Source organism: Lepidochelys olivacea, assembly GCF_965140295.1.
Source record: "Lepidochelys olivacea isolate rLepOli2 genome assembly, chromosome: 14".
Lineage (NCBI taxonomy): Eukaryota > Metazoa > Chordata > Testudines > Cheloniidae > Lepidochelys > Lepidochelys olivacea.
The window spans coordinates 46,273,778-46,298,422 of NC_140424.1; the positions used below are offsets into that span (position 1 = coordinate 46,273,778).

At 56.3% G+C, this 24,645-nt stretch overlaps 2 protein-coding genes across 6 annotated transcripts; one reads left to right on the forward strand and one right to left on the reverse strand.

The window, feature by feature from the left end:
- Positions 1–88: 88 nt before the first annotated feature.
- PHF1 (PHD finger protein 1) lies at positions 89–11,679 on the reverse strand. Of its 3 annotated transcripts, none has more exons than XM_084647273.1 (15): positions 11,633–11,679; positions 7,896–8,099; positions 7,734–7,815; positions 7,180–7,275; positions 6,986–7,095; positions 6,526–6,674; positions 5,282–5,377; positions 4,951–5,019; positions 4,749–4,872; positions 4,309–4,376; positions 2,312–2,458; positions 1,792–1,927; positions 1,593–1,696; positions 1,452–1,511; positions 89–1,075 (listed from the first exon to the last, which is right to left on the reverse strand). In XM_084647273.1, the coding sequence occupies exons 2-15, from the start codon at positions 8,082–8,084 to the stop codon at positions 766–768; spliced, it is 1,740 nt and encodes a 579-aa protein (XP_084503399.1). In that variant the 5' UTR covers positions 8,085–8,099; positions 11,633–11,679; the 3' UTR covers positions 89–765. The 3 variants fall into 3 exon arrangements, with proteins under 3 accessions (XP_084503399.1, XP_084503400.1, XP_084503398.1); XM_084647274.1 differs by lacking the exon at positions 11,633–11,679 and adding an exon at positions 9,765–9,826; XM_084647272.1 differs by lacking the exon at positions 11,633–11,679 and adding an exon at positions 9,411–9,610.
- A 114-nt stretch (positions 11,680–11,793) lies between these two features.
- Positions 11,794–24,128, forward strand: KIFC1 (kinesin family member C1). 3 transcript variants are annotated; one of them, XM_084647278.1, is made up of 18 exons: positions 11,794–11,941; positions 12,200–12,259; positions 12,524–12,668; positions 12,777–12,885; positions 13,032–13,085; positions 18,777–18,821; positions 18,934–19,129; positions 19,226–19,403; positions 20,268–20,435; positions 20,608–20,733; positions 21,955–22,071; positions 22,155–22,328; positions 22,451–22,618; positions 22,699–22,837; positions 23,013–23,152; positions 23,431–23,504; positions 23,749–23,824; positions 23,915–24,128. In XM_084647278.1, the coding sequence occupies exons 3-18, from the start codon at positions 12,534–12,536 to the stop codon at positions 23,957–23,959; spliced, it is 1,944 nt and encodes a 647-aa protein (XP_084503404.1). In that variant the 5' UTR covers positions 11,794–11,941; positions 12,200–12,259; positions 12,524–12,533; the 3' UTR covers positions 23,960–24,128. The 3 variants fall into 3 exon arrangements, with proteins under 3 accessions (XP_084503404.1, XP_084503405.1, XP_084503403.1); XM_084647277.1 differs by having other exon boundaries at positions 11,871–12,042; XM_084647279.1 differs by lacking the exon at positions 13,032–13,085 and having other exon boundaries at positions 11,870–12,042.
- Positions 24,129–24,645: the final 517 nt, after the last annotated feature.

The following is a 24,645-nucleotide window of genomic DNA, read 5'->3' on the forward strand; positions in this document are numbered from 1 at the left end:
GTAGTGGTGGAGGCTTGCCTCCTGGGTTCTAGCCCTTTCTGCGATACAGCAGCCTGTGGTGCCCTCCCTCCAATGACGAGGCTGAGTCTGGCTGCAGCAAGCTCTTTATTGCAGGTGTCAGTTTGTACAGTCAGAATGGCAGTGGTGACAACAGCATCAGCACACAGGGATGGGGGAGAGGGTACAGCTGGCCTGTGGGGAGGGGAACATACGCCATCTGTACAGCAGGTTACAAGCAGGATGGATGACTGTGCTGGGGGGCACCTTTCTCTTCCCAGGCCTTGGGGAGCTGCCACCTCCCATTCCTGTGCCCGCATTCTGCCTTGGCCAGCCCAATTGTGGCAGGGTGCCCCAAGCTCTGCCCTCCCCACATTGCACTTCATTAAATAGAATTTTTACAGAATAATAAAAAAGCAACAAGAAAATAAACCCTTTGAATACAATGAAGCATTTGCCTGTTGGGGGGGAGGAATGCCCCCCCATCCACCCTAGGGCCCTTCTTTGAGCAGGACTAGGCAGTTCATGCCTTATATCCAAGCTGAGGGTGAGAGCCCCTCATTACAGTGCAACCCCACACTGCTGTCAAAGAGGGACAAATCCATCCCCTTCCCAGGGGAGAGGCCTGACCCTGCACTCTGTCCTGGGGGCTCCTGGGAGTTGCACTCTGCTCAGAGTGTGGGGGGGGGGGGGGGGAGGAGGGGAAAGGAAGGACAACTCTCTGCAGCCCCAGTAGAGGGGGTATCTCTCTGGCACTTCCCTTCCCCCTCAGAACATGCCCCCTCCACCCCATTCCACCAGGTACTGGACAGTGCCATCGAGGGTGACCCTGCGGGCCAGGATGCGGACAGCCTCCCCACGGGCCAGGCGCCCCATGGCTCCAAAGTAGCTGCTGCTGGTGGGGGCAGGGCCTGGGCACAGAGTGTTGGAGGAGGGGGAGGCGAGGGGCTCTGGCTGGTGCTTGGTGCTGGGGGCTGGGTAGTTTGCATGGGGCAGCGGAGTGTGGGCAGGGGGATGCTCAGGGCTCTCGCTCTCTGGGGCAGGTGCTTCGCGGGGGTCCGGGCTGGCAGTGGTGCTCCTGTTATAAAACAAGGTGGATCAGAGAAGCCTGCACCGTGAAGTGCTTCTCCCCAGTCCCAGCCCAGGGCCTGCTCCAGAAAGTACCTGCAAAGTCCTAACCTGGGTGGAGCTTCCCCCATCCAGTGAGGCCATCCTGGCCCGAACCAGTTTTAGACCCCCTTTACAACCCAGTCTGCGCCGTGGAGGACTCAGTCCTCATTCTAGAATCTCCCATTCCTTGCTCTAGAATAGATATCATCCCTTGGGAGCCTGCCTTAGAAACTGGCCTCTGAGCCGCCTCTAGGAGATAGGGACTGCTCTCCCGAAAGCACATCCCACTGCAAACAGGCTCCGGAGAGGGTAATGCCCTGGGAGCTGCCCCTGCCTCCCCTCACCTCAGGGTCCGGGCAGTGTTGGCGGATGGGTGGAAGGAGGCAAACATCCTGATGGGAGCACTGTGGGCAAGAAAGAGCGAGAAATGGGGTGAATGCAGGGTTGGGCAAGGTGGCACCCCCACCCTGCTGGTCCCTCCTCACCTCTCCAGGCAGCGGGCGTCAGTGCGGCGGAAGTTGTAGGTGCTGGAGGTGCCGCTGTAGCCACAGTATGTCTGGCTAGCACTGACTGGGGTCTCCACCACCTCCTGCAGGGAAAGATAATCAGTGGGGTGCCCTGGGAAGGTCCCCAAAGCCCAGGGCAGGGGCAGCTCCTAGAGCAATGCGGGAGGCTGTGCTGTACCTGGGTGAGGGCTCTGTCCAGCTGCCACTTCTCCCTGCTGCTCCTCAGCTCCATGGAGTCTGTGGGTTCCGGGGGGACCTTGCGCCTCCGTGGCCTCCGGTGCCCTGCCCCACTGCTGCCCTGCCCTGAAAGGAAGCTGTAAGAGACCCTCCTTATCTGCACAGCACGCAGGGGGCCGCGCCTGCTCCACTGGGAGCCCAAGGGGGCTGGGTCAGTGACCCCTGATGGGAACGGGGAGGCAGGGTAGAGAGACTTGCCCAGGCCCTGTGACCCCTCCTGACAACACTCTATCTGCTACTATGGACCTAACCTGGGCCCCACAGAACTTCCCCAGGGGAAAATGTGGGGCGGGAGCTCCCAATGCTCTCTCCCTCAGTCCCTCTCCCTCAGTCACATCACCTCAGTGGTATCCCTGCACTCACACCCACCATGCCCTTCTCACCCTAACCCTATGCTGGAGCCCTGGGGTGGTGGCTGAATGTGTAGGGCAGGAGGAGTTGGGGCAGCTGAGGCTGCTTACCTGCTGTCAGTAAGTGAGGGCTGCCCCTGGGGCTGCTGAGCCGTGGAGCCACCATGGCCCCCAGGGCACTGAGGTGCAGGAGGTGGCACTCGTATGTGGAGCCCAAAGAGACCCTTCCGCTTCTTGATCTCCTTCCCTGAAATAAACCTGGAGAAGAAGAAGAGAGACCAGACTCAGATCTGCAGGGCAAACAGCTCCCATTCGAACTTCCAGCCCCCAGGCAAGAGCATCAGGAGCAGCAATGCAGAGGTGTGCAAGAGCCTTCATGACTGAGCGGGTGTGCTGTGAGAGCATGTGAAGGCTGGTGCAGTTTCAGGTGTGTGCGAGGGCGTGGCAGAGTGTGCTTCGGCTAGTATGGTTCCAGGTAGGTGGAAGAGTGCAGGGGCTGGTGCAAGTGGGAGTGGGTGTGAGGACATGGTGGAACATGTGAGGGTCAGTGTGGGTGCGAGCAGTGATGAGCTGCCAAAATCTTAACCGGTTCCCTCCTCACCCCATGAGGGGGTTGTGGCCCATGCCCACCCCCACCCTCCAGGCCCCTGCCCCATCCACCCTCCTCCCCTGACTGCCCCCAGAACTGGGCAGGAGGGTCTCGTGGATCACCGTAGTGGGTGCTCACCCCGCCCCTAAGAGCCAGGGGGACGTGCCGGGGGGCAAGGTGGGGAGTCCCAGCAGTGCTTACCTGGGGCAGCTCCCAGGAAGCGTCCAGCAGGTCTCTCTGGCTTCTAGGGGCAGGGGAGCGTAACTAGGTGGGGAGCAGGGAGAGCAGCTGCTCCCCCAACTGATCACATCCAAAGTGGTGCCTTAGGTGCCAACTCCATGGGTGCTCCGGGCTGGAGCACCCACGGGGAAAATTTGGTGGGTGCAGAGCACCCACTGGCAGCACCGCGCCCGGCCCCAGCTCACCTCCGCTCCGCCTCCTCCCCTGAACGTGCTGCCCCGCTCTGCTTCTCCACCCCCTCCCCCAGCTTCCCGCGAATCAGCTGTTCGTGCGGGAAGCCTGGGAGGGCTGAGAAGCAGGCGGCGGCTTTGCGCTCAGGCCCAGGGAGGTAGAGGTGAGCTGGGGCGGGGAGCAGTTCCCCTGCGTGCCCCCCCTCTGGGTTACCTGCTGCGGTGTGGGCGGCCCTCCTCGCGCCACCCAGCCCCAGCTCATCTCCGCTCCGCCTCCCTGGGCCTGAGTGCGAAACCGCTACCTGTTTCTCAGCCCTCCCAGGCTTCCTGCGCGAACAGCTGATTCGCGGGAAGCCGGGGAGGGGGGAGAAGCAGGGCGGGGCAGCCCGTTCAGGGGAGGAGGCGGCGGAGGCGGTGCGGAAGTGAGCTGGGGCCAGGCGCGGGGTGGGGAGCTGCTGGTGGGTGCTCTGCACCCATCAAATTTTCCCTGTGGGTGCTCCAGCCCCGGAGCACCCATGGAGTCAGCGCCTAAGATGCCACTTTTGGCCGGTTGTTAAATTTAGAAGCCCTTTTAGAACCAGTTGTCCCTTGCAGGACAACCAGTTGTAAAAGGGCTTCTAAATTTAACAACCGGTTCTAGCGAACTGGTGTGAACTGGCTCCAGCTCACCACTGGGTGTGAGGGGGCGGCGCAATTCAGTGAGAGTGCGAGGGAGTAGCAGCACATGCGAGAGCTGGCATGGTTCCAGGTGAGTGGGAGGGAGTGGCAGAGCATGTAAGGGCCAGCATGGTGCAGCGTGCAAGGGGGCAGTGTGATTCTGCGTGGGTGCAGGGGCATGGCAGAGAATGTGAGGGCCAGCACGGTGGAGCGTGCGAGGAGGCGTGCGATTCAGTGAGGGTGCGAGGGAGTGGCAGCACATGCAAGGGCTGCTGTGGGTCCAGGTGGATGCCAGGACATGGCAGTGCGATTCAGCGTGGGTGTGAGGACATGGCAGCAAGTGTGAGGGCCAGTGTAGTTCCAGGTGAGCAGGAGGGAGTGGCGGAGTATGGCAGGCGTGTGGAAGGAGGGGCCACACAGGCAGAGCAGAGTGTTACAAAAGCTCCTCCCACCTGTCTTTGTGGCTGCTCAGGGCACTCAGCAATTGGCTGTACCGGTCCCTCTTGGGTGTATCCGAGAGCTGCAAGGACCAATGAGAATGGATGAGGATTAGTGAGGGCCATGACCAGAGAACCCTATATTGCCTCTGGACTTCTCCATCTGCCCCCACAGCATATCTGCCCAGCCAGCTCCCAGACAGCCCTTAGAGTCCCTCCCACTCCATTCCACTCTCTCCCTGGGTACCTCTCACCCAGGTCCCCAACCTCCCTTTCTCTCACTTCACTCCCACTCCTTGCTCACCTCTCTCCCCCAGCCCTGTCCCCTTCCCCCTGCTCCCCCTTCCTGCAGCCCCATTCCCTACTACTTCCCCCTGCTCCTCCTAGCCCTGTTTCCTCTCCCAGCACGCCTCACAGTCCACTTTCCCTGCAGCCCCTTCCCACACCCAGCCCACCTCTCCCAGCAGCAGGTTGTCCCAGTTCTCGCTGGCAAACGGCAGAATCTCCCGCTCAAAGTCAAAGTATTTCTTTTTGCAGCAGATGCTAAGGTGATAGAGAATGAGATGGGCCACGTCCACCCTATAGGGAGAGGGGAGAGGGTCAGTGCTGGCATGGTGGGGACATGTACTGGAGGTGCGGAAGGGCTACCAGACTCACCATCTCAGGGGAAGTCTCCGTACGCTCTCAGGACCCCCAGTGCAGACACAGCACTCGAAGACATAAAATCTGGAAGAGACCCAAGGTGTGTGAGGGAGGAATTAATCCTGGATCTCAGGGACCTCTCCCCACATGTGCCCTCACCTTTCTGCATAGGGGAATGAGAGGATCTCAGCTCCCCACCCCACCCTCTTGTCCCCTCACCTATGTCCACAGGGTAGTGGCGTGGATTTTACTTTCCTCCCCAGTCACCGCATGCCCCGTAACCTGTCTCCACAAGGGGCAGGGTGGATTTCAGCCCTCCACCTTGAGTCCCTCCATGCCCCCTCACCTGTCTCCATAAAGCAGTGGCTTGCTGAGACACTGGGTACATGCCTCATGGAACCATTGGGCGCAGCTGCAGCACTGCAACATCTTCAGGTTCCACCTAGGGGGGAGAGGGAGGCTGAGTGAGCACATGAGTGAGAGGGGCAGCCTGTCAGGGGCCCAGTACACTCCCAACTGGAGAGAGAAAGGAGTTCACCTGGGGCATTTGCTGACCCACTCCAGGCACCACCCAGCTCTAGAAATGCCCTCCTCTCCACCCCATGAGCAGCTCCAGAAACCTACCTTCTAGTCCAGAAACCCCATCCCATCCAGCCTAGAAAAATCTCTCTCCCTTGGTGGAAGCTGCTGTAGAAACCTGCCCCCTCCAGCACACAACTCACTACAGCAACCTCATCCCAGTCTACAGCCACTCAATCTGGAACTTGTACTGGAAAAATCTCATGCTGGAAGCTGTTTGGGAAATTTGTTTTACAAGGACCATCCTGCTCTAGAAACACCCAGCCTGGCTCTAGAAAAGAGCCTACCCCAACAAAAGCTACTTTAGGGACCTCTGAAAACCTGACCTGACTTTACAAACACTGCGTTACTCCCATGCCAAAACAATCCAATTCCAGAAAGCACTCCAGACCCTTTTCTAGAAACTGTATCTAACTTCAGAACTCAATCTAGAAACCCACCAGTTCAGAGCTCACTTCAGAACCATCCTCCCAAACAAGAACTGGTCATAGAAAAAAGTTCCTCCCATATTTAGCTATTATAGAACCCCCACCCCACCATGGACTTTGCTATGGAGACCTCCTTCAACCACAAGACCACTTTGAGAAATCACGCTCCCTGTTCTGAGCTTGCTCTAGAAATCTCTGGTTTCAACACCTGCTCTTGAAATTGACCTCCCTTTGTGAAGCCTGCTTTAGAAATCTCTTCCAACTCCAGAACCTCCTTCCAGTCCAAAACTAGTTCTAGAAATCCAAATCCAAATGGTTTTGCTGGAGCTAGATAGGGCTCTTGCTAATTTATCTCTAACATTAGAAAATCCTTTGGGGCAGAAATGGTGGGGTAGATGTTACCTACTCTATCAGGATCCAAATCGAGGGGCCTAGTTGCAATCTAGATCTGAAATCCTGCTGCTCAAGACACCCACTTTGGCCGGAGCAGGAACATTCCTGATTCCTGCTCTTTGCCACAAAGAAGCAGATGCAAGGGCAAGTGCTGACCTCAGGAATCTGCAGGCCCAGAAGGGGAACTTACTCTCCAGGGCCTCCACAGTAGCAGTAACACTGCTGCCGATTGGTCAGGTGTGCAGGATCCCACTCCAGAGTCTTGAGCTGATAGGGCAGCACCAGCTTCATGCTCAACATGGCCTTTGCATAGGGGCCTTTCTTGAGCGCACCACCTCTCTGCCAACAAGAGAACAGAGAGAGGGCGTGAGACAGGCTGGACACAAATCAAACAGATCCATCCACAGGAGGACAGAAATGGGGGGCTTGAATCAGAGGGATGCACCTGTTGGGGGGAAGGGGACTCATGAGGGGACGGGAGTCAGAGAGACTAACCTGTTGGGGGGGGAGCGGGAGCTGGGGGGGGGGGAACACTTGCTGTGTGGGGGATAATGGGAATCAGGACACCCCACCCCCTTTTTATCAAAGGCATCACTGAGGACATGAGGGGATGATGTCTGGCCTCCCACAGCTGCCAGCCCCATGCTCACCTTGGTGGCCACAGCGAAGACACACTGCCGGCACATCCATGCACCAAGAACCCCAGCCCCATCGCTGCTCGCATCCAGCACTCTGGGCAGATGGCACTCCTGGTGATAGGCTGCAAGGGGAGAGAGCTGGTGAGAGAGGAGAAAGGGGGTCCCAAGATGGCCAGAGGATGGCAGAGGAGAGGAGCACCACTTACTGTGCCCACATTTCTCACACCGAACCAACTGGTTCTCTGGGCTCACGGACTCCGAGTAACACACGCAGCAGATCTGCTCCTCACCGGGCACAGCGGCTGTGGGAGAGAATGGAACCGGCTCAATTAATGCCTTGCTGGGGGCAACCCAAGTCTGGGATAGCAGGGGGCTGCAGGTCAGGACTGAGGGGCACCAACAGAGCTGTGCATATGGAGAGAGCATAGGGCTGGGATAGCAGGGTCTGTTGGGCTGTGAGTGAGGGGCGCTGGCAAAACTGTGGGTGGGAAGCCCAGGCCTAGGACAGAAGGAGGCTGTGAATCAGGATTGAGGAGCTGTGTGTGGAGGGAGCCCAGGGCTGGGGTAGTAAGGGGAGGGGCAGTGGGTTGGGAATAAGGGGCATCAGCAGACCTGAGAAGGCTGTGGGTCAAGACTATGGGGCACTGGCAGAGCTGTGCGGGGTGGGAGCCATGGGACTGTGAGCTTGGAGTGAGTGGTGTGGCGGCGGAGCTGGGGCTGCGGGCTGAGAGTGAGACTACATCAGGACTCCAGTGCTCACCAGGGTTAATGTCCTTCCAGAGCACCAGGAACTGGGAATTGTCCTCAAATTGCACCAGGCAAACCTGCCGTGAAGCATCCACCTGCCAGAGGAGAGAGGGGTGAGTGAGTGCAAGGACAGTCAGTGGAGGGGCCCTGCTGTGTGTGTGAGGGCTTCACTCACCTTCTTGATGGTACCCAGATAGAGCAGGCCATCGGTCCAGCGGGCCAGCACATCTTGCCCCTCCCAGAAGCGGGGCCGGCTGGGAGCCACAGCAGGGGCCGGGGCAGCCGGACGTTTCCAGGGGCCGGAGGTCAGGCGGGAGCTCGTGCGTGTCACCCGGGAAGTCTGAGCAGGTAGCTCGCTCGCCATCACATTGTGACCAATCTGCCATGTGAGGGGAGAGGGTCAGTCACCTGCCAGAGCTCAGGCCAGAACCCAGGATTCTTCATTCCCAGCAACTGCATTCACTCCTGTGGGGTTCCTTTACATAGCAAGGGGGCATATTCTGTGTGAGAGGAGGGTCATAGATCTGGGGAGCTAGCCTTGGACTTGGGGTACCATTTATTAGGGGGTCTCCCAGATTGAGGAGTGTCTCAGAACCAGGGGTCATTTCTTGGAGGGAGATCAGAACTAGGGAGGGATTCTCTAGGGGTATCTCAGACCTAAGGGACCTGATCTGGGGTGTCCCAAATTCAGGGGGCCCTCTCTGTGGTGTCTCAGATCTGGTGGACCCAACACTATGGTGTCTGGGATCCTGGGCTGTCCTCTCTGGGAGGGTCTGGGATCTGGGGATGTGTCAGATTTAGGGGACCTGCTCTGGGATCTGACAGTTTCTCAGCTCTGAGGAGCCCGGTCTTAGGGGTCTTAAATTCAGGGGGTCCACACTGAAGTGTCTGGGATCCAGGAATATCTTGGAGGTGGGGGGCCACTTTCAGGGGGTCTGGGATCCATGGGTGTCTTGGATTTGGGGTATCCACTCTGGGGGATCTAGAATCTGAGAGTGTCCCAGATTCAGGAGACCCTCTCTGGCGATGTCCGGGAGCTGGGGGTGTCTTCAATTTGGGGGGCCTCTTTGGGGAGTCTGGGGGTGTCCCAGGTTCAGGGATCACTGTCTTGGGGGTCTGGGATCTGAGGGTGTCTTGGATTTGGGAGGAGTCTCTCAGGAGGATCTGAAATTTGGGGTGTTCCAGATTTGGGGGGCCTCTCTGGGGGGATTCTGTGACCTTGGGATATCTTGGATTCAGGAGACCCTCTCTGAGAGGTCAAAAATCTTGGATGGGGGGTCTCAGTGGGGGGCTTAGATTTGGGGAGACTCAGATATGGGGGCATCTGGGGGCCCGCTCAGGGATGGTTCTGGGGCAGTCTCTGATTCAGGGGGACCTGGGATCTGGGGGTGTCCTGGATTCAGGGCCCCTCTCTGGAGTGTCTCAGATTAGGGGGCCTTCTCTGAGGTGAGTCTGCAATCTGGAGGTGTCTCAGATTCAGGAGGGCCCTCTGGGGTGGGTCTGGGATCTGGTCCCGCTCAGACTGAGGGCATCTCAGTTGTGGGAGCTCTCAGATGTGGCACGAAGGAAGTCTCATTTGGGGATGTCTCCTTTAGGGAGGATGGAGGGGCTCTCTGTAGCTGGGCAGCCCATCTCTCTGCCCTGCATGGGGGAGGGGTGCTCCCTCTCCCTCAGCCTCTCCTGCCCTTACCAGGTCTCCGAGTCTCCTGTGGGGGTGGGGGCCGGCTCTCTCCCCTCCCCAGTCTGGGGAGGGGGGGCGTCTCAGGGCTGAGGAGGCTGCCCGGGCCCTCAGGGGCTAAAGAGCAGGCCCCTCTGCGGCTCCATCCTAGAGCTGAGCCCAGTGACGCAGCAGCAGCAGCCGCCAGAGCGGGGAGGAACGAGGGGGGATGCGGAGAGACGCCGGGGGAGAGGACCCCCCTAACGCCCCCCTCCTGGCGCTGCCTGCAGAGCAGGCCCTCGGCACCCCCCTCAGGACCCCCCTTCCCCGGATCTGCACTGACAGTGGAGCACAGCACCAGACAGCTATGGTGGGGGAATCCTCCACCTCTTACGATCCCATTCCTTGCGCCAGCCAGGTGGGATCACGTCCAGCTCCACCTAGAGGGGCCAGGCCCTGGAACCCTTTCCCAGCGCCCTGAGCCAGCCAGCCCCCACCCTGGGCCAGAGCGGAAATGACGCCCCCTCGAGGGGAAAGGCCCAATGTCTCCTGCAACCAGAGCTGGGGTCACTCCTGTCTCCTTCCCGCCCCACTGCCCCCTCCAATGATCCCATTCTGCCCCCCTCCATAACTTTGTGCACCCTCTTCCCTGCCCTGTCATCCCCTAAAGCCACCCTCTGCCCCGCTCTGCTGTTAGGCAGCTGGGGGGCAGTTCTTTCCCTTCTCCAGGCCCCTTCCCTCCTGGATCCACCCTCTCCTCTGTCACTCCTGCCCCCCAGCCCCTGCCCCACCCTCTACTTCTTCCCTTCTGCCCCCTCCACATTACTCTCCAATGCCCCTTGCTCCTCCCTCTCCCTACCCTGTCAGCCCTACTCCTGCCCCTCCCCTCCCTTCAACTGCCTCTTTCAGCCCTACTCCTGCCCCTCCTCTTCTCCTCTCACCCTTATCATCCCAACTCCTGCCCCTCCCCCACTGCCTGTCACCCCCTACTCCTGCTCCTACCTCTCTCCCCCTACTCCTGCCCCTCCCCTTCTTCTCCCACCCTGTCATCCCTACTCCTACCCCTCCCCCATTGCCCCTCTCATCCCTACTCCTGCCCCTCCCCTCAACTACTCCTTTCACCTCTACTCCTGCCCCTTCCGCACTGCCCATCACACCTACTCCTGCCCCTCCCCTTCTCCCCCCACCCTGTCATCACTAGTCCTGCCCCTCCCCCATTGCACATCACCCCTACTCCTGCCCCGACTGCTGTCCCTCCCCCACTGCCTCTGTCTCCCCTACTCCTGCTCCTCCTCCCACCCTGTCAGCCCTTCTCCTGCCCCTCTCCCACTGCCGCCGCTGTCACCCCTACTCCTGCCCCTCCCCTTCTCCTCTCACCCTTGTCATCCCTACTCCTGCCCCTCCCCCACTGCCTGTCACCCCCTACTCCTGCTCCTACCTCTCTCCCCCTACTCCTGCCCCTCCCCTTCTCCTCCCACCCTGTCATCCCTACTCCTACCCCTCCCCTCAACTACTCCTTTCACCTCTACTCCTGCCCCTCCCGCACTGCCCATCACACCTACTCCTGCCCCTCCCCTTCTCCCCCCACCCTGTCATCACTAGTCCTGCCCCTCCCCCATTGCACATCACCCCTACTCCTGCCCCGACTGCTGTCCCTCCCCCACTGCCTCTGTCTCCCCTACTCCTGCTCCTCCTCCCACCCTGTCAGCCCTTCTCCTGCCCCTCTCCCACTGCCGCCGCTGTCACCCCTACTCCTGCCCCTCCCCTTCTCCTCTCACCCTTGTCATCCCTACTCCTGCCCCTCCCCCACTGCCTGTCACCCCCTACTCCTGCTCCTACCTCTCTCCCCCTACTCCTGCCCCTCCCCTTCTCCTCCCACCCTGTCATCCCTACTCCTACCCCTCCCCTCAACTACTCCTTTCACCTCTACTCCTGCCCCTCCCGCACTGCCCATCACACCTACTCATGCCCCTCCCCTTCTCCCCCCACCCTGTCATCACTAGTCCTGCCCCTCCCCCGTTGCACATCACCCCTACTCCTGCCCCGACTGCCATCCCTCCCCCACTGCCCGTCACCCCTACTCCTGTCCCTCCCCTCAACTACCCTGTCACCCAGACTCCTGCCCCGCCCCCACTGCCCCTGTCACCCAGACTCCTGCCACGCCCCTTCTCCCGCCTCGGCCCAAGGCCCGAAACCCTGCTCCTCCCTCTCTTCTAGCCCCGCCTCCAGGCTGCCGTTGGCCGTTTGGCGCGTGCCTTGTACTAGCCTCCGTCCTTGCAGAAGCGCGGCCACAGCGACAGCTCCGCTGGGTCACGTGCGGGGTGTTGGTAAGAGGAGGCCGCCGATTGGTCGGGGCTCAGGAGGAGCCGGCCAATCGAGGAGGTGAAAGCGGTGGATTGGTTGGATTTCGAAGAGGACGGGGCCGTAGGGAAGCGGCCAGCCAATTAGCTGAGAGCGAGACAGCCAACGGGCGGTGGCTCAGTGGGGGCGGTTTGAATTCGAACGACGCAGGGCGTCGGAAGAGGTTGAGAAGAGTTAAACTAGCGTAGCCAAGGCGATCGCTGGTGAGGGGCGCGCGGGACCGGACTGTCCCCCTCCCCGGTGGGGGGGTGGCGGCGGCGGCGGCGCCGCGCGCGAGCTGGACTCCCCGGGCGGAGGGAGAGAGGTCAGGTCGGGTTGTTTCTAAAGCACCGCGGGTTGAGCAGTGGAGGGGCAGAGGCAGAGCCTTGCGATGCAGATGGGTGGGGCTGGGCCGGGGAAGTTCCTGTTTCCCCTCCCCCCACCTCTGGCATTCACTTGCCTATCTCCCCTTCTCCCCACAGGTTCACTTCAGAGCCCAGAACGCCAGCTGCTCCGCCCAGGCCAGCGAGAGTGCTGCAGTGGTGAGTGTGACTTGGGGGGAATGACCAGGGCACAGGTGCTGAATCTGCTCCCATTGGCTTGGGACTCCCTGTGTGGAAGGAGTTTGCTTGGTCCCCACTTATGGGCACCAGCCAGGTCCTGCCCCTCCAGAGGGTCTCACCATGGCAGGGGCTGGTGTGCGATGGGGTGTGCATGGGGGGAGCTCACCGTGCTCTGGGCGCACACACAGGCATTGGGGTGTCTGTATAACACATGACTGATCAAGCCCCCTTGCTCCTTCCCAGAGGTCCCAATATGGAGCAGAAGGGGAATGCTGATGGACGGCAGGTGCTGCTTGCAGGGAAGGCCCTTTCCCAGCTGCCGCTGCCTGTGCCTGGCTTGAGGGCCAAGCGAGGGCACAGTGATGAGAATCAGCCTCCAACCGAACAGGTGAGATGCAGCAGGCAGATGTGAACGGTGGTTTCTTGACCCACTTAATTTTCCTGTTCTCCAGGGCTCTGCTCCCAAAAACTGTCTCCTCTCTTCCCCTCCCACTAGAAACGTGCCCGAAGGCTCCCTGTACCAACCAGGAGGGTGGCAGCCTCCATCGCCACCACTTGTTCCAAGGCTTCGGCAGCAGCTGCAATACCCAGGACTCAAAGAGCAGGTGAGCTCTGGGGAAGGGTGTGTGCTAGGGAATGTGGGGTATGTTTGCCTGCAGGATGCAGGGACCTTTGTGTTCATGAGACCAGGGAGCTGGCACAAGCGGTCAGATGTTCCACTGCTAATGATGATGCTTCATGTCCACCACAGGCCACCGGGCTTCCCTCCGACCAGGACTGACCATCCCAGCAGCCTCAGTCGCAGGTATTTGTGGGACTGAGGCTTTCACTCTGAGGGGGAGGATCCTTGTGACTTTGTGCCACTTGCCAAACCCAGCACTGTTATCCAGAGTTCTGTGGGACCCAGTGCTGGGAAGACTGTTGGTGGGTGGTACTTACTAGAGAGCTGAGCAGCCTTTGCTGGCTGGAAGTCCCAGGCCTCCTCTCCCTTTGGGCCCTCTCCATGGGGAGCTGTGAGCCTTGCGCTCAGCTCAACTGCGTTTCTCTGTCAAATACAATACTCCTGAATGCCACAGTTGATTGGTTCCAAGATTTGGGGGAATGTTTGAGGCAACAGTGGCCAGAACCCTTGTGACTTTGGATGATACCAGAAAACTGAAAGCTGTGGGGATGGGGGATGTAGGGCCCATGGAGTCCCTGCCATTGTTTTGACACAGCCACATCCTCTAGCACCTCTGGAATTGCCTACAGATCAAACTGCTGGTTGTTGGTGTGACCCGTGGTGCCCAGGGCAGCCCTTGTTGGAAATGCCAAGGTCAGGGCAGGCTGCAAAAGGGAGAGCAGATACTCCCAAAACTGGTGTGTAACACTGAAGTTAAACTCCCCAACCAGTCACAAACTGTGCTTTTGATCCCCTCCCCCTCCACACTGGTAATGAAGAAGCAAAAAAATAAGTCACTCAGTCCCCTTTATTGCATTCCAGTTCTCTGGCTCCCAATTAGCACCTAGGTCTAGTACAGTGAGAAGTTATATCTGCTCACATACACAAAATGTTTTTCTGACCCCAAAGGGTCAGCCATGTCACCAGGTCATTATGGGTTTGGATCTTAACCAAAATACCACACTGTCAGCCAATCATTTAGTGCCTAAAATTAAAGGTTTATTAAAACAAAAAAAGAACAAGAAGAGAGATGGTAAAGCAGTCACATATGTACAAAGACTTTAAAGTCCATATATCAGGTTCCTAGCAGTAATGAAAAAAGGAGTACTTGTGGCACCTTAGAGACTAACAAATTTATTTGAGCATAAGCTTTCATGAGCTACAGCTCACTTCATCGGATGCATTCAGTGGAAAGTACAGTGGGGAGATATATATACATAGAGAACATGAAACTATGGGTGTTACCATACACACTGTAACCAGAGCGATCACTTAAGGTAAACTACTACCAGCAGGAGAGCGGGGGGGGAGAACCTTTTGTAGTGATGATCAAGGTGGGCCATTTCCAGCAGTGACAAGAACATCTGAGGAACAGTGGGGGGTGGAGGGGGGGAATAAACATGGGGAAATAGTTTTATTTTGTGTAATGACCCATCCACTCCCAGTCTCTATTCAAGCCTAAGTTAATTGTATCCAGTTTGCAAAGTAATTCCAACTCAGCAGTCTCTTGTTGGAGTCTGTTTTTGAAGTTTTTTTGTTGAAGAATTGCCACTTCTAGGTCTGTAATCGAGTGACCAGAGATTGAAGTGTTCTCCGACTGGTTTTTGAATGTTATAATTCTTGACATCTGATTTGTGTCCATTTATTCTTTTACGTAGAGACTGTCCAGTTGGACCAATGTACATGGCAGAGGGGCATTGCTGGCACATGACTACATATATCACACTGGTAGATGCGCAGGTGCACGAGCCTCTGATACTGTGGCTGACGTGATCAGGCCCTATGATGATATCCCCTGAATAGATATGTGGACACAGTTGGCAACGGGCTTTGTTGCAAGGATAGGTTCCTGGGTTAGTGGTTCTGTTGTGTGGTGTGTGGTTGCTGGTGAGTATTTGCTTCAGGTTGGTGGGCTGTCTGTAAGCAAGGACTGGCCTGTCTCCCAAGATCTATGAGAGTGAGGGGTCGTCCTTCAGGATAGGTTGTAGATCCTTGATGATGCGCTGGAGAGGTTTTAGTTGGGGGCTGAAGGTGATGGCTAGTGGCGTTCTGTTATTTTCTTTGTTGGGCCTGTCCTGTAGTAGGTGACTTCTGGGTACTCGTCTGGCTCTCAATCTGTTTCTTCACTTCACCAGGTGGGTATTGTAGTTGTAAGAATGCTTGAAAGAGATCTTGTAGGTGTTTTGCCTCTGTCTGAGGGGTTGGAGCAAATGCGGTTGTATCGTAGAGAGCATTCTTACAACTACAATACACAAAGAAAAACTATTCCCCTCCCCCGACGTTCTTGTCAAACACCCCCCCCCCCCCCCCCCCCCGGCCGCTCTCCTGCTGGTAATAGCCCACCTTAAGTGATCACTCTCGTTACAGTGTGTATGGTAACACCCATTGTTTCATGTTCTCTATGTATATATATCTCCCCACTGTACTTTCCACTGAATGCATCCGATGAAGTGAGCTGTAGCTCACGAAAGCTTATGCTCAAATAAATTTGTTAGTCTCTAACGTGCCACAAGTACTCCTTTTTCTTTTTGCAAATACAGACTAACACGGCTGTTACTCTGAAACCTAGCAGTAATGGTGAGTTTGCTGGCTTGAAAGTCCTTCTGGAATACATCCTCAGCTTGGACGGGTCATTCAGTCCTTTGTTCAGAGCTTCAGTTTGTGGCAAAGTTCCTCCAGAAGTAAAAAGCAGGATTGAAGACAAAATGGAGAAGATGTAGCTGCCTTTTATAGTATTTTTCCATGCGGCCTGTGCTTCCATTGTTTCAAACACAAGCTGCCCAACACATGGCTTGGAAGCCTTTTCTGTCCATGGGCATGCCTATGTATGCCTTGGTGAGTTGGAAGGAATATCCTCTGCCTTCTCTCAATGGGTCAGTTGTATAGCAGATGGTCCTTAATGGGCTATCAGACCGATTCCAAACTGTCTGGGGGTGTCACCCAGAAGCATAGCCCAAGTTTAAAATACAGACATACATATCTATAACTCATAATACAAAAGGTGATACGAACATATGATTTGCCCGAGATGATGATGATGATAACATTTTTTGCAGATATCTTACATGGCATATCTGGCATAACTCATTGCAATTTTATACTATTGGTATTCATAATATCCTAAAGTGTCCCCCAGATTCCATACAGTGTCACAGTGAGCACCCATGAAACCCTTCCAGCATACTGATACCCCAGCTCATCTCTGTTCCTCCTTCCAATAACTTACACCCTGAGCATCTCCCAGATGGACAGAAGACAAATAATAGAGGTGTTTGACAATGAAGTGGGCATTTTCTGTGATATTTTTGATTCCTCTGTATGCCTTGGTTTCCCATTGTACTTTGCACTGCTATTCGGTGGGTATAAAAGGATTAGAAAGATGCTCTTGGGGGGAAAAGAAGGAGATGTGAGGTATTGCCACGTGATTGTCTGGGGTGGAATGAATGGGTCCTTAAAGGACTGGTTTAAACCCAATCCATATCAATGGTGGATGCGCCAAGACAATGGGAGCCCCAAGAACTGAACAATTGATACTTATCCACAGGAATCTCCAGCAGGTGGAACATGTGATCTCAGGATGGGTCGATGTCTTGGGGATAAGAATTGGCCGTTGGAAGAAACGGTGCAGCTCTCACCTGGGACAAGGGACAGGGACAGCCACGTTGGCTTTAATGATAGCATGGCTCTAGGGTGCCCTGGCCTGGCGGTAGCCAGGTTGAACTCTCTTAGTATAAAGGCTAATGGAAGGATTTACAGATTATGTGGGGCGGTTGACTAATACATTACCTCATTTTGGTAAGGCTGCCTGGTGTCACTGCAAATACTCACTGAAAGCATTGCAACCTGAAGGGGTATAGTACAAGTCTCCCATGGGAGTCTGGCTTGGCTGGTTTCGCTATAGTGAGCCACAAAAGCCCAGACCTGGTCTATGCTAGCAAATTAGGTTGGTATAACTACATTGCTCAAAGGTGTGAAAAATCCACACCCCAGAGCGATGCAGTAAAACTGACCTAACCCCCCGGTGTAGACAGTGCTCAGTCGATGGGAGAATTCTCCTGTTGACATAGCTACCGCCTCTCAGCGTGGTGGTGTACCTACAGCATTGGGAGAACCTCTCCTGTCACTGAAGCACTACGGGGTGCAGCTGCAGCATTTTAAGTGTAGACAAGTCCACTGTTTTGGATTCTTGGAGGCCATGGCCTGTCCCTGTAGAAGAGTGTGTGGGTCCTTGGGGTCTAGCACACTAAAGGGGTTACTCCAAAGGGACTGGTTACAGGCTGGAGTATAGACCAGACCTGTGGCTGTCTGACAGGTGGTGGCAGAGAGTCAGATACTGAATGGTCTCAGTGACTAAATTGTCAATTTGCCAAGTGCCATGTTCTGTCCTTGGGGCTCCCATTGTTTTGGTGCATCCTCCATTGATGTGGGTCAGTTCCAGCCGGTCCTTTAACACCCATCTGTTCCCACTAGCCAGTTACACGACACAACGCCTCCCATCTCCTGCTCTGCCCCAAGAGCAGCTCTTGAATTATTTTGCACCTGCTGGCTAGCAATGTAAAGTACAGAGGTAAACTGAGGCACATAAAAATATTACATTTTGTTATGGGGTGCACACAGCTCCTGGCATGGGGAGAGAGGGGATTGGGGACACCCACAGAGTTATTGCAATGGAGGAGGAATGGGCAAACAGCCCCTGCCATGGGGATGAGAATGGGTGGGACCCCAAAATGGGGAGACACAACCCCTTGTGATATAGTGGAAAGGGAGCACACACAAGCCTGTGAGTTGCATGGAGTTCCGAAAAGGAGGATGAGAGGTAGTACACAGGGAGCTTAGGAGGGTGAACAGAAAGTTGCAAGGACCCCTGGGGCGTACCGGACCTCAGCCTACAAGAGCTATGAAATGTGGACCCCCTAGTTTACAAAAATGTTCAGAGTGTCCTGTTTCCTTGCACAGTGCGCTTACAAACAGCAAACATTTTCCTTGCTCAGAGTTTCCAAGTCTGCACCTTCTGTCAGCTCTCTGTTTCCTCTCATAGCTACTCACAACTGCGTGATCCCATGATTTGCTGTGAAGGAGTGGGAATTATTCATAATATTTTGGATGAATATTGTGTTTGCTTCAGTTTCCCCTATGTGGTGTGTAGTTAACTAGGTCAGGGGGGTGGGGGAGGAGGAAAGATTGTTTACCCTTTGCAGCAACCCAGAGATACAGGCGGGACCAATGCCCAGCTGGTTGGGGCCCCATGCCCATGTCGATTCTGAGAAGACAATGGCCATTCCAATTATTGGCACCTAGCAATAAACAACCATGGATGGCCCACCCTCCTTAGGAAGCCAGCTGGGTATGACCAGCTCGGGGACAAAGGACTAGGGAGCAGCCAGGTGGGGTTATGTGTGGGCCCCTGGAGGCAGGAAAGAAGTTTCTGGTCAGGGATTAAAGAGGAGTTAGAGGGCTCTGGACCGACCCAGATCCACCTGACAAACTTTCCGTTGTCTGTGTTATCTAAGGATGTGCTATGCTGTGTTCCAGACATCTAATAAACCTTTCTGCTTTTACACTGCTGGCTGAGAGTCACCTAAGATCAAGGGAGCTGGGGGTGCAAGTCTTCCCTGGGTTCCAACTCAGGTGGAGTCACTATAGGGCACTCACAGTGTGAAGAAGGGGTGCTGAAGGCTCTGAGGTTTGGGTCCAGGAGGTAAGGAAGCCAAGAGGCCTACACTAGTGAGTGAGAGACCCTAAGGGGGCTGACACACTGAAGGAATTCTTCCAAGAACTGTTCAAGAGCAAGGACCTGTAGCTCCATGACACCTGCTCTCCCCTTTCCCTCTGCAGACATCGTCAGGAGGCCGGTGCCTGTGGCAGCAGTTCCAAAGATGGGTAAGGCGGCAGCAGGAGCGGCTTGATGTCAAGAAGGGGTGAAGCCAGGGATGGGGAGAGGGGATAGCCCTGCTGGCTCCAGCCTCACCTGCCTCCCCCTTTCTCCCCACAGCAGCCCCTGCCCTAGCTGCAGGGAACGAAGGGAAGAAGCGGGCAGCCTGGGACCTGAAGGGCCAGTTGAGTGATATGCGGACCAAGGTGAGCAGCTACAAGGACAAGGTGCAGAGACTGGATGGGGAGAACCAGCAACTCAAGAGGCAGCTGCAGGAGCAGGTGGTTCAGAACCAGGAACTGAGCAGCCAGGTCAGGTGAGAAGCCAGAGGACTGAGGGGGAGGGATCCTAATCATTCTGGTTGGGGGGGGAATGACTCCTGCCTTATCTCACCATGCCCCTACTTCTGCAGCACACTGAGCTCTGCGCTGCACACTTGCCAGGAGCAGGCACAGCAGAGGCTCCACAAGGTGATGGAGCTGTCAGACCTGAAGCAGCAACTGGAGGAGCAGGTCACCAGCCACAGCAGGACCATCAGGCAGCTGGAGGGGACCAAGCGGGACCTGTCATCCCTGCTGGAGACCAGAGAGGTGGGTCTGATCCTGGGAAGGGGGGAGATGTGATGTTAACCTCCCCCACTGGAGTCAGAGCCAGGCCAATCCAGGTTGTGTGGCTGGGGCCGGGAGAAAAGCTCAGCTCTTGGTGCCTGTGCTAGGATCTCCTATAACATGCTGTACCCTCAACCTAGCTGTGCCCTGTCAGATTCCTGTCCAGTAGACAGGTTATGCACCCATTGGGTCATCTGCATGCTCTGCTCAGAGGGACCAGGCCTTATGCAGCAGCCGGTGTAGCTTCCATGCATGGGCTCAATGTGCACCTCCTAGACACAAGCTTTGTTTCCTATAGCAACAACTCAACCTTATGAAGGCTTTACATAGACCTGCTGGGACAACACTGCTTTGCTCCAGTCTCCTGGAAATTCCCTTATTGCCAGTGTCACAACCCCACCTTGCTTTCAGGACTTACTCTTGTGTCTGGCTGTTCTGCTTTAGTTATTGCCTTGCTGAGAGTGCTGCATCTCCATAAAGTGACTGCTGTCCTTGCAGGGTGTTTCAAAGGAACCTTTCCCCAGTGTTCAGGCACCCAACTCCCTTTTAAAATCCCGGCCCTAATGTTGGGCCTCTTTGATTCACTTGCACTGCAAACAAGCACTGCTTTCTTCACCGTTGCATGCATTTCCCACAACAGCTTTTCTTGACCAGGTTATCAGCTACACTCCATGTCTAGCAAGTCTGTCAGTTAGCAGCTGGGAGTCACATGCGCTGGCTTGACCCATGGCGTGTGACATGGTCTGTTGTCTCTCCTGATGGGGGCCTGGGGCGTGTGTGTTGTGGTATCCCGAGAACTCGAAGCAAGTCTCTAGCAGTAACCCCGAACTCCTGGTCCTGCTCCAGGTGAAGCTAAAGCTGGTGGAGGATGGCCTGGCCCAGAGGGAGTGTGAGAACAAGGAGCTGAGAGGCCAAGTGGCAGCCCAGCTGCAGGTCATGACCCAGCAGGAGGAGCGGCTGCACCATCTGGAGATGGAGAGGAGGAGGCTGCATAACCTGGTGCAGGAGCTCAAGGTGACAGGAAGCTCTCATTCTGCCCCACCTCAGGGAGGTGGAGGGAATTAGGGCAGGACACCATGCAGGAGGGCGGGGGTGGGGGCTGGAAGAAGATAAGATTGCGAGGGACAGCTGGTGGGAGCTGGGGACAACCTTCCCCACACTGGACTGACATGTCTCCTATCCCCAGGGTAACATCCGTGTGTTCTGCCGTGTGCGCCCCCTGCTGGCCTGGGAGGAGAGGCAGACGGGACTGGAACACCTGCACTTCCCCCTGCAGGACAACAAGGCCCTGGTGCTCTCCAAAGTGGAGGAGGTGAATCCAGGGGCTGGGGCACAGCTAGCCCTGTCTTTGTGATGGGCCATGGCTAGCCCTCTGGCTGTGCATTGGCTGATATTCAGGGCAGTCACTGTTTGGGCATGGCATTAGTGTGGTTAAGTTGGGGAATGCTGGTGCAATCTACAACTTGCACACTACATGGGCACTAGCTTTGGGCAATTCCCCCTGCAGGGATCCTAAGTCACCCACCTCAGCCCCAAGCCAAGGAGGGGCTGACTTTGCTTCTGATGTGCTGCTGCTTAAATGTAGGGCCCCTGTGCTTGGGGCCTTGAAAACCTTGCTGGCACCTCACAGCCCAGCTGGGCCTGCTGCCTCGAGAGCAGCCTTTTCACACGTCTAGGAGCTAGCATTTTTCTGAGCAACAGGCCATAGGTCTTTGCGCATGAACATCTGAAGGAGGGTGAATTATAGTGTAGATGGTGCACAGACATTTATGCATGAGACTCCCAGTGACAGAGAGTTCCTGCTGCAATGCCCTTGGGGCAGTGCTTCCCATGGCTAGTTCTTATCTGTAGCCTGAATTTGTCTGGCTTCAGCTACCAGCCACTGGTTTCTCCTACTGCCTCTGTCTGCTAGCTTAGAGCCTTCTGCTCTCAAATATATCCATATATGTATGTGGAGACCATGATCAAGTCTCCTCTGAGCCTTCCCTTCAATAAACTGAATAGAGGGAGCTCCTTCAGTCTCTTACTGAGGCAGGTTTTCCAGCCTTCAAATCATGTAGCTTTTCTCTGAACCTTTCCCAGTTTGTCATTATCCTTTTTGAAGTGTGGCTGCCAGATCTGTACAGCGTGTCCAGTAACAGCCACAGATGCTGCATGGAGAGGCGATAAACCTCATTCCCCCCCAACCCCCGCCCCAATTTTCTGGCAGCATGTTAGAAACCTGGGGCCACCTCTGAAGGGTTCGTTAATCTCAAAATCAGCCGAGCAACCAAGTAGTTCCATTATCACCCTGCACCCACCAGTGCTGAATCTCACCTGCTATTGAACCGCCCCTTCACCCTGCCTGGCTTGGACCCTCTGCAGGTCCTCACGACCACCTCTTCCCTTAAAGAACCCTCTGCAATCACTGCCCCTCATTACCACTCTGGGGACTTCCCATCAGAGGCGGCTGTCTATTCCCCCAGTCCAGGCCTGGGGTCCTGGGAATGAGTCCTATAGTCTGACCCACATGTCTGTCTCTCCCTCCACACAGTCCCACTTTGGGCGTGACCGCAAGGGTGATGTGAAATATGATTTCATCTTTGACCGGGTGTTCTCCCCTGCTTGCTCCCAGGAGGAGGTGTTTGAAGAGATTGCGCTGTTGGTGCAGGTACAGAGTGGGGCACAGGACTTGGGGGATTGGGAGTCTGGGGGTTACCCCCATAATGACCGCTTCCTTCTCCCTCCCTGCAGTCTGCTCTGGATGGGTACAATGTATGCATCTTTGCCTATGGGCAGACAGGCAGCGGTAAGACCTATACCATGGAGGGGCCGGACGACATGAGCCCTGAGACTATGGGCATGATTCCTCGGGCTGTGCGGCAGGTCTTCCAGGGGGCACAGGAACTGGAGCCCAAGGGCTGGCAGGTGAGTGAGCATCCCACTCTGCCCTTCGTGACTGCCCCCAACCCTGTGGCTCTGGCAGCATACCTGGTCCCCCCACAATCTCATGGTTATGATGTTGTTTCTATCTCCGACACACACCCCAGTACCGTTTCACGGCAAACTTCCTGGAGATCTACAATGAGTCGCTGCGGGACCTGCTGGTGGGGCGGCCAGAGCGGGGCGCCGAACTGGAGATCAAGCGGGTCAGCCAGAGCAGTGAGGAGCTGCATGTTCCGAACCTCCGCTATGTGCCTGTGGACTCCGAGGATGAGGTGAGCTGAGACGTGGGTGTGCTGGAGCCAGCGGGTTTAGGAGTTGTATTGACCCCACCAACACACCCTGCATCCCCCAGGTGCTGAAGCTACTGCAAACAGCCAAGGCCAACCGCTCCGTGGCAAAGACGGCTCTGAATGACCGTTCCTCCCGCAGCCACAGCCTTTTCCAGCTGCGCATTGAGGGCTGGAACCGGAGCCGGGACCTTCACAGTGTCTGTGAGTGTGGCAGGTGGTGGCTGGGGCTGCCAGAGAATAACTGGAAGGCAGGGCTGGGGGAGCATTGGTTGCTAGGACCACCTGTGGTGTGGTTGCCCTGCCATATGTGGGAGAGCTGGGTGAGGTGCCCTCTCCCAGGCCTGTCTCCTATCCGTTCCCTCTTCCTTCCCTGAAGCGGTGCTAAGCCTGGTGGACCTGGCAGGCAGCGAGCGGCTGGACAAGTCCTTCTCGAAGGGGGAGCGGTTGAGGGAGACCCAAGCCATCAACACTAGCCTCTCTACGCTGGGACTGGTCATCATGGCGCTTTCCAACAAGGTAACAGCTAGGACACCACATGCCCCATTATCACCAGTCTCTTCCCCTCTTTCCCCAGGGCCGGTGGTCATAGTGCTGTAAGCAATGTAACATACCACCTGCATGCACCTCACTGCCCCCTCCCTCTCCCCCAGCCCTTCTCTGCCTAGTATAGGGGAGACACAGTGAGGTTGGGGGCTGTCTGAGGTACATGGTATGGAATCTTCCTGCCCAGGGGTACCAACATGCCCCCTCCTCATAGACAGTGGGGAGCTGACTCCTGTCTTCCCACTCTGCAGGAGCCCCACATACCCTATAGGAACAGCAAGCTCACCTACCTGCTGCAGAACTCGCTGGGGGGCAACTCTAAGATGTGAGTAACAATGGGGGGGCAGTGGGAATAGTAGGAGTGTGGGGGAGGGATGAGGCAGAGATGTATGGAGAAGGATTTAGCATCAAGGTGGAGGGCAGGGCTATGGGGGACGTTGTATGGACAGGGTGTGGAGGGAGTCTAAGAGGAAGGGAATGTGCAGGGACACCAGGTGCTGGGGGTAGTGCCAGAAGAGGGCTTCTGCGGCTCCTCTAACCTCTGCTCCTCCCCTTTCCAATGCCCCCAGGCTGATGTTTGTGAACATCTCTCCGCTGGAGGAGAACTTGTCAGAGTCCCTGAACTCCCTGCGCTTTGCCAGCAAAGTAAGTGACTGACTGGTGTGCAGCTGAGGCAGATGGAAGGGGGTTACCATGCCGCAGCTTCCCACTCAACTCCATCTCTCTCCCTTCCAGGTGAACGAGTGTGTCATTGGAACAGCCCAGGCCAACAGGAAGTGAGGGGTGTCACCATCCCGGCTTGGCTGCACGGTGCAGCTGGAGCCCTGTGGGAGCAACGCTTTCTGCACCCCACCGGGGCTGTGGGGTGGCGTGTGTGGCTTATCTTGTGTCTTGTTTTTAATACTGGTATGGACTCAGCATGAGTGCTGGAAATAAAATGTCTTTTACAGCTGCTGGCTGCATGCACTTGTGGGGAAACCCAGCTGTCCAAGCTGCAAGATGGGTGCAGTGGGCTATCAGCTGGGCCTTGGCTGTATTGTTATCAGCCAGAACCAGGTCACTCTGGACATGGCCCTCCCTGTGTGAGGTCCTCTTTGCTGTTCATCCAGCTGCTCAATCTCCCCATTCCACTGCCAGCTTCTCCTGCCCCCGGCAGTTATGCCCCCCAGCTCCACTCAAGGGCAGGGCTGCTGCATGTCTGTGAGGGGAGGTCACAGCTGTTCGTCTTCAGGAGCGTAAGCTTGGTCCCGCTTTCCCCTGTGAGTTTTGGCAAGCACGACTGGGCTCTGCTGAGTATGCACCAGTGGCCGTTCCTGCTTCCGTACACAGCCATTAGTGGCTGCCATATTTTTGTACAGTTTACACGCGACTGGCGGTGGAGAGCCCGAAATAGCTAGCACAGGATAGGGCAATAGGCCCTGTTGATGGTTGGAACAAAACTGCGCAGGCGCGAAAGGTACCCACCA